Source organism: Frankliniella occidentalis, unplaced genomic scaffold, assembly GCF_000697945.3.
Source record: "Frankliniella occidentalis isolate FOCC.00 unplaced genomic scaffold, Focc_3.1 Scaffold25, whole genome shotgun sequence".
In the NCBI taxonomy this organism is placed as follows: Eukaryota; Metazoa; Arthropoda; class Insecta; order Thysanoptera; family Thripidae; genus Frankliniella; species Frankliniella occidentalis.
The window spans coordinates 1,259,864-1,268,375 of NW_026267155.1; the positions used below are offsets into that span (position 1 = coordinate 1,259,864).

Sequence of the window (8,512 nt, forward strand, 5' to 3'; positions counted from 1 at the left end):
GACCGGCAAAAAAATTACAGCAATCGTTTTTGGTGAGAGCGGGTGGGAGCTTATTGGCACGTTCAGGAAGCAATCATGAAAATGTTCTAATGTAGAAAAAAATAATCGAAAATCGGGAGCACATGCCTAAGTCCCCTTAGGGTAGGCCGCCCCGCAGTGCACGTGTGCACCTCAGGTAAGATGTTGCCTACCTACCAGGTGCTATCGGAGCTTGCAGTTTTGTGGATGTCCGATGTACTTCTTGTATGATCGTTGACCTTAACACGTTGAGTCCCACGTGAGCACACGTATGGTCACAATAACACGTGATTGGATACCCCCCTGGGACTCAACGTGTTAAGCAGCGGCGACGCTCTCTCCCTCCCTCTGTCTGTCTCTGACCCTCCCCCTCCATCTCTCAGGCAGCGTCGCTGGATAGCGTGGCCAAATTTAGAGGTGGAAAAGTGACGGATGATTTAGGAGGTTTCGGGTTTATAAAAAAGATTGAGGGTATTTAATGAAGATGTTCTGGCTTCGTCCGCGGTCCGTCGGACAACGTTTAGGGGTCGTAGAACTCGATTTTCCGAACGCCATCTCTCCCCTCCTCCGCGCAGGAGCACAGGGACAACACTCTCTTCTTGAAGGGCGCTGCGCGCAACGCGGCGCCCGGCGCCCGCCCGGCGTAGGGTTGGAAATCCTGGAAAGTTTTCGGAAAATTTCTGAAAGATTTATTGAAAAAAAAAAAACAGAAAATCTCCTCAGTTTCCTGGTTTCCTTGGCCCTGCGCAAAATCTGACAGATGTGCACTGCGCAACAATAAAATCATCATCAAAATTGTGGAGTCACTCGAGTTTAGGAATAATTCTAGCATCTGCCACAAGGCATGCGTATAGTTTTTCCAGCCTGGTCACATTTATCCTGGCTCTATAGTGTCCATACGGCATGACTGCAACATTTGGAAACGTCCATTCTACTGGGGTGTCGTTGAATTCGTAAACTCCCTGTAAACAGAAGCGGTCACAGTTATTGTCACCTACTTCGATCTTCTTCTGTTCCCCGAGTTGCATTCCTATGGAAAAATAAATACCATACAGCATGTCAAGAGCATGTTTGCAATTCAAGGACTTACAGGTTTGTAGACACAAGCGCCTTTAGTTTCTCTCTTAGAAGAAAAAGCCTTGAAAAAATTCGGGACATTGTCTCTTGTTGTCGAGCATCCATTGCGAAGAAACGGTACGACAAATGCGTTTTCCTTCCATTGGTTATTTGACCGAACATCTAAAACCATTTTGACCTGTCATATCAAAAGATTGACTGTAAATGGATATAACCAATCGTTCATTTATACTCGTTCTTTACCTCTATTCTCCATTCCCTATTGGAGGTGGAAGAGCGAGTATTGTACTTGGTGGTGTAAGGTAAGTTTTAATTAAAAGTCGACTTAACATTGAATCGACGTCGTAGTTGATGTTACGTTGAATTTCGGACCATGTAAAGGTCAGATTAAGGTTGATTCAGTGTCGCCGTTGATATGTCCAGGCTAAGACATGCCAGTACGTTGGGTTGCCTATGCACTGGCTGCAGGGGCTGCAGATGCGGGGCGGGTGGCGGGGGAGTGGTGGGGTAGCTGCCACTCCCCCTGCAGCCCCTGCAGCCAGTGCATAGGCCACCCAACGTACTGGCATGTCTTAGCCTGGACACCGAAAACGTCGATGCATTTCCGGCTGGGTTAGGCGCCCTATTCAGCTCAGAAACAACAATCAGTTGCCGTCATGCAAATTCAACCAAACTGCAGCTTTTGGTGGGTTATCCAATCAATAATGAAGGTTCCCTAGTAGCGCCTATGCACATGTGCATTAAATGCGCAAAAAAGGTAACGAATTTTTTACGCGGTTAAGGGGAGAGTATACTGAAAAAATTGATAAATCACCTAATTTAATGAATTAATCAAGTTATAATCTAAACAAGAGACAAATAAATCAAAAAAGTACTCTATAATTGTAGTTGTATGCACTTAGAGGATTAATTTAAGGTATAGAATGCCAAAAGTCCACCAAAAAACTCAGAAGTTTTAAAAGTTACGTAAACTTTTAAGTTAAAAAAGTTCTATGCACAAAGTTTTTTGATGGATTTGGACATTCTATAGCTTAAATGAGTTTTTAAAGTGAGTACTACTACTATTATAAACCACCTTTTTGATTTTGTCTCTTGTTTAGATTTTAAGGATTTCAGTATACCCTCCCCTTAATGTGCATTACGCGCATTAAGTGTGCATTTAATGCGGCAATGCACATGAAATGTACCTAAAATGTGTTACCTTATAGGCGCATTTTCAATGTGCATTACCGACCGGCGCTGCCCGGGTTTTTATCTGATTATACGTAGTATTAGCAGCTTTTTGTACTATGTGTACTTATACATCCCTGAGAACGTGTTTGATACTCTGGCATTCTTCTTGTTTTCAATTAAAGCATGTATAACCCGAGGGGGCCACCACTTCGAATTAGGATGTACACAGGATTGCGTGATTTAAGGGATTACACATGAATTTTGAGGGATTACACTTGAATTTTGTTGAATTTCTGGGGCTCAAACTGGATAATTGGATAATAAGTTGAAATTTCGAGATAATTTTTCAAAATTTGGTCAATAATTACACGGATAACACAGGGATTACACTTCCAACTGTACACAGGATTACGGGAGTCGTGGCCCCCTCGATATAACAGATCATCACTTACTTGGAAGCTATCATCAAATAATTCAGTCATTGTCAGGTTACCGGTCAAGAGCTGTAATTCTTTTGGCTTCAGTGGTTTGAAGTGGGTAGTACGCAAATGCCATCTGACGGGAAGCGCGCGGTTGTGTGGTTCACACATGTAAAACCGTTCGGCGTAAGTAATGTAAGGGCCCTATTCGAATAAGAGATGCGACACATCACTGTTAAGCAAAAAGTCACGAAAAAGATCAAAGCAGGGCTCCGTAATTTATCATAACTCGAACGAATGTTAGTTACTCAACGTAACAAAATGTATATAGGGGGCGCGTGACGTGTTTTGTTTACTTCTTCACTTCACGCGCCCCCTATATACATCTGACGTCACGCCTTGCGCTTCTCTGCATGTCAGTACAAGCAATAACACATTTGTCATATCATTTTCTTATTAGTTTTAGTGAAATGATCCAAATCCAAATGTGTCATCTGCTAAAAAGTTGGACAAGTCGGATTTACTTATTTACATAGGACTACGGTAAAAGTTACAAGTTATATAACTTTCACTCTTAAAATAACGTTAAAAGCAGCTCAGTAATAAGTTACGGAGCCCTGGATCAAAGTGATGTCATTTCATTTACATCAAGGGAACTCATTTAGACCTCATGTTGACCTAAATTTTATTTTTAAAAAATAGGTCGTTATGGTGTTGAAATATGTCAAAATAACTCCCTTATTGATGTCAAATAAACAGCTCATCGGTCTTTTCCTTTTAACTGGGTAGGCGTAAAAGCAGGTACAAATGTAACTTACGATCACAGTGTTGAGAGTTTTGCCGTAGATACCCTTCTGGCAGAGGAAGGCTAGGGTCACGATTATTATTGGTGACATCCTGGAAGGACTGCAGATATTACACAGAAAAAAAATCTTCAGAACTAACTAATTAGCTAATTTGGGGATAGATAATCCCAAATTCGCTGTGCTGGCTATCCAGTGCAAAATAATGAAATATCGATACGATATCGTTTGACGCATCGCATGCCGAAAATGTATCGAAATGAGTTACACTTTTTACCGTTCACGATACAATCTACGACATTCGATATCGGAACGGTATCGTTTCGATATCGCGCCAAATACCCCATTTCTCGCTGGGTAATTGTTTGGTTGCCACAGTCAAGAGTTAGTTGCCACAGCGCAGCTGTCGAAGCTGTTGCTGCAGAAGCGAACCGGTTTGTTCTGACAGCGAGACAGCAAATTAGTTGTCAGAACAACCCAGTTGGATCCTGAAGAGACAGCCGAAAGCTTCGCTGTGGCAACTAACTCTTCACTGTGGCAACCAACTATTAGCTTCCACAGCGAATTTCTTGTCTATCCCATAATTACCTAATGTACTGAAAAATAATTGATTTTTTCCGTGTAGACAGGGCGTCCCACTTACCCCCAAATACATCGCACTGTTAAATTCCTGCAAAGTAATACTCTGCGGAATTGCATTGGATTTTGATCCTTTGTAACTACGAAGCATTTACTTTGCAATTGCAAAAAACGATGCTTTGCAGCATGTAAGAGCATTTCTGGCATTGCTGGCATTGTTGGAATTGCTTCGTAATTGCAAAGCATTGCTATCTTTAGTTGCAAATAAGTAAATGCTTCGCTGTTCTACGAAGCTATTAACAGTGAGTGCCACATAATATTTTAGTGTGTGAAAATGTGAGTGACAGACAGTTTACAGCTTTTACTGGCCCCAAAACCCAACGAGGAAACCGAAAGTATCTTCGATTACCGACACGACAGCCGAGTGCATCGGTGCACCCATGTAGCAGCCCTGGGCGCCACCTGCTACCAGGAAGGACGACGCAGGCACACTGCCTGGCCGGCGCCAGGCCGGGCTCGACCGGGCTCCAGTTCAACGACGCGCGGCACGGCACGGCACTGTTGAAAAATAGAGGGAAAATAAAAAGTTCCGTCCAGGGACGGATCATAAAAGCAGATGATACTAACTCCAGTATTGTATTCTGTTTGTAATATTTCAGTGGGGATTTCACGGGACGATTTAATGGCACAAATCTTAGGATATTTACAAATAGTTTGCGCAGACGGGTGTGCGTGCGCAACACCTTGGGATACGGGGAAAGGAAGGGGGTCATGCAACGAGTAATTTGCGATAAGAATTTTCCTTTACACAGTTAAAACCCTACGAAGCAAAACGCAAAATCCCTCGTACCTCCGAAGGATTTGCTACCTACGAAGCTTCCAAATCCTTCGTACCTACAAAGGATTTGGCATTTTGCTTCGTAAGGTTTTAACAGTGTATAGTCAAAAAGACAGTTCAAAAAGTCCCGCGCCCGCCGCCCACTCGGCTTCCCCCACTCCAACCCTGCACATGAACGGCGGTGCCGTGACAACCCAGCCCGCTCTGTATTAATGCGAGGGTAGGGTAAGATGCCCAATGATGGCCTCCCATGTTCTTGTAATGTAAAGAACAAAGCGAGGTAGTTTGGCTTACGATACCCCGGTTGGAATCTAACCAGAACATTAGCTACGTGCCAAGATCGTAAAGTGCCGAGTTTGGCTGCAAATCGAGAAAAAGTGTCCATCACTGGTACCGTGGCCATCATTCGGCACCTTACCCTACAAGCTGACGAAAAATCAGTTCTCTTTAGTTTATTTTTGATGTGCCATTATTGCTTGTACTGACATGCCGCGAGCAGAGAGGCACTAGGCAAGGCGTAGTACAGGCGTACAGATGTATAGGCAAGGCTTGTTTGCTTCCAGGTTGGTAAGGCTTCATTCATCTCGACTGACGAATGGGTCCTTACAAGTACTTCTTGTGACTAGTGACGAATGGTTCATCGCAATGTAACGATTGGTTCATTTCAACCCCTGTGACAAACTATTCGCCTTTATATTTTTTGTCACATGACAGTTCAGTTGAACACGTGTGTGCGATGGCCATCAACAACTATATCCACGCGCCTGCCTGGCTCTCGCGGTCCGCCTGTTACCAAGCATAAAAACCAATAGCGGGTGATTCGTTTCGCACGCGAAGCCGCTTTTGACACGGCTAGCTGCGACCTTAATAATGAGGGATCTGACGCGCAAAGGCGACCCCAAAAAAACGTTTTCCCTATTCAGGGGAAAATTTTAGGCCACTTTTCCAAAATTACCTTTCACGCCTGAGGTGCGGCCCGCAGGCAGGTAGCCCGGCGTACACGCCTGTGAATATCAAAGGAAAATTTACACCTTTTACTGCCCTCAGGGCACGTATGGGCAATCACCCGCACCTACAAAATGTGTGTCATTCATTGCGTTTCCAGTTTATTCACAGTGCAGTCCACATTCGCACTACTGGCCCTCGCGTGCTCTGCTCCCATGGACCCGGATACACCACCACAAAGTCGCGACCTCAACCCTGCGGCCTCGGCTTTACGAGAGATCTGGAGCCGCTTTAGGGCGGACGGACCAGCCTCCCACCAGAGATCGGACTTTCGGGCTGTTTCGGCTGGCTGCATCGGCTGTGCCTCAGCCGGTGGCGGCTGGCCCCAGGTAGCCGTGGTGGGGGGTTGCTAGTTGGGTTGCCTGAATTCGAGGCGGCAGCGTCGGCGCTCTGCTCTCGCCACGCTCCGCCACTGCCCCGCACAGGTGCGCTACGCTCTGCCACGCCAAAAACCGACAGCCAGTGGCGGCGGTCGCCCGGACAGCCAGCCGGCAGGCGGCTGGCTGATGACACGGCCGCCTCCAGCCGCCTGCCGGCTGAGGGCTCAGCCGGTGCAGCCAGCCGAAACAGCCCGAAAGTCCGATCTCTGCCTCCCACCTTTATCGTTATTTGGTCTGATCCGTTTTGTAGCTGAGTGTGAGGCGGTGGCGGTGAGGGGTAGGTGGGTTGCGGCTCGCGGCGACGTATACCCCGCGCGAGCGTGCCCGGCCGCGCGGGGTAAGTCCGCCCGTGCGGCGAACGCGGTCGAAGGGAGCAGAGGTGAGAGAGAGATACGGCCCCAGGCGTTGAGCTCACTCAGCAGGCCTGACCCCCTGCTGGAGCGGCGAGCGCCGGGGCGGATAGGTAACCAAACGTCCATCTTGGGGCGGTGAGCGCCTGGCCCGGTAGGCAACGAGAATTCAGCCGTGCCGGGCAGGCCGGCCTTCCCCGCGGAGCGCCGGGGTGGATAGGCAACCAAACGTCCACCTGGGCGCGGTGAGCGCCTGGCCCGGTAGGCAACGGGAACTCAGCCGTGCCGGGCGGGCTGGCCTACCCCGCCGAGCGCCGGGCGGCCGCCCGCCCGGGCCCAGGTGGGCAAGCCCGTCCGGCCCCCGTGCACGGCAGGACGGCCTACCAGCCGGGCGGGCGCGCCGCGGCCGCGCAGCCCTTCGCGTGCAGATCGCCGGGCTGCAGCGACATTATCGCGGTTAACTGGTCAATGGGGTGGGGCCATCCCGGGGGCCGCGGGGCCCGCGAGGACCTCGGGGTAGAAGGGGCAATTAGGGGCACGCTCGACCCACGGCCCTTCTCTCATGACAGTGTGCATCGGTCAGGTAATGGCGAGGTCCGCACTGTGTCAGCCTGATCCCGCACCCTTTCTTCTGATCTCGGACGCTCCATGACACCCTAGGACCCGATCCCGCACACTCCAATCTCACCTTATGACCTGATCCCACGCGCTCCCATCACACCCTGTGACCTGATCCCGCACGTCCCACGACACCTAATGGCCTGCTCCCGCGCACCCCATGACACCCGATGACCTAATCCCGCCTTATCCCCATAACGCGCATCGACCGTCGTCGTGTTTTCGGCGGCGCCGAGGCACCGCGTCTTTGTTTTGACTCGAGCCGCCGCCGCGGAGCGCCCCTCCGCGGTGGCCAACATTCCGATCCATTTGGGGCTCCTCGACGCGGAGGGTCGCCGGCGGCCCCCGGGGGGTCGCTGTTGTGCGACCGCGGGTTGCCTAGCGACTCGGCGGCGCCGATCGATATGCGAACACCCCCGCGGCCGCGGAGCCCGCTGGAGGGACGCCGCCGCCGCGGCCGCGTGTCGTCCAGTCGCCGCCGAGCCTCGCGCCAACCCCGCAGCCCATGCAGGCCGCCGCCGCGGTGCCGCCGGCAGCAGCAGGGGAGCACGGCGATGACGAGGACGAGCCCACGCCGCCATGACGCCCGCGGCCCTGGGAGCCGCGCTGGCGCTGCTGCTCGTGGCCCCGCCGCCCGCCGCCGCCAAGTACGAGGAGGGCCACCTGGTCACCACCGAGGCAAGTAATGGCTCGAGCACGCAGTTTGCACGAGAACCGTGTGACGCGGCCAGAAACCTTTTTGTGTCCCACGGGGGTGTCCCGCCTTTACACATTCGCGTTCCCCACGAGGGGTGTCCCCCACTAAATTCTCCGTGTACCCCATAAATGCCCACCTTTACACCTTACTGTAAACCACGAGTGTGCCCCTATCACAAACCTTTCTTTGGTCGATCCCTATTGACACCTTTCTGTTCCCCAATATACCCATGCGGGTGCATGTCCGTATTTGTTTATTTTTGCGGCCTATTCCCCAATGGGGCCACCTAGGCCAGCCGTATGATGGCCATGTGATTTTCCGATTGTGTTTGATGATGGCGGGAACCCGCTTCAGGAGGGAGGGAGACCTCTGCTCGCACGGTGTCAGCGACAGGACTCTGCTCCTCCTCACACCCTGCTCGGCCAGCCCTCTCCATGCGCCGTCGGTGCACGGTGCATATCGCGTGTGCCGAAGCCGCGCGCCACGGGCCGTCGGCGGGGGCAGCCCCATAGGGGTCAAGGGGAAGAACTTGGGGGGTGACGGGGGCAGGTTTGG

At 50.7% G+C, this 8,512-nt stretch overlaps 1 protein-coding gene across 1 annotated transcript; it reads right to left on the bottom strand.

Annotated features, from left to right (window-relative positions):
* Positions 1-684: 684 nt before the first annotated feature.
* On the bottom strand, positions 685-4,559 carry LOC113216434 (uncharacterized). The gene is made up of 5 exons (XM_052265291.1): positions 4,532-4,559; positions 3,506-3,584; positions 2,721-2,891; positions 1,109-1,273; positions 685-980 (listed from the first exon to the last, which is right to left on the bottom strand). Exons 2-5 carry the CDS (start codon positions 3,581-3,583, stop codon positions 822-824), a joined length of 573 nt encoding a protein of 190 aa, XP_052121251.1. The 5' UTR covers position 3,584; positions 4,532-4,559; the 3' UTR covers positions 685-821.
* Between the last annotated feature and the right edge of the window lie 3,953 nt (positions 4,560-8,512).

What these genes read in the sequence shown, in the direction of transcription:
- LOC113216434 (XM_052265291.1), bottom strand. Translation starts at nt 3,583, where the DNA reads ATGTCACCAATAATAATCGTGACCCTAGCCTTCCTCTGCCAGAAGGGT. An exon ending in AAACTCTCAACACTGTGATC is followed by an intron (nt 2,892 to 3,505) that starts GTAAGTTACATT and finishes TTATTCGAATAG; the next exon opens with GGCCCTTACATTACTTACGC. An exon ending in GCGCTTGTGTCTACAAACCT is followed by an intron (nt 981 to 1,108) that starts GTAAGTCCTTGA and finishes TTCTGTTTACAG; the next exon opens with GGAGTTTACGAATTCAACGA.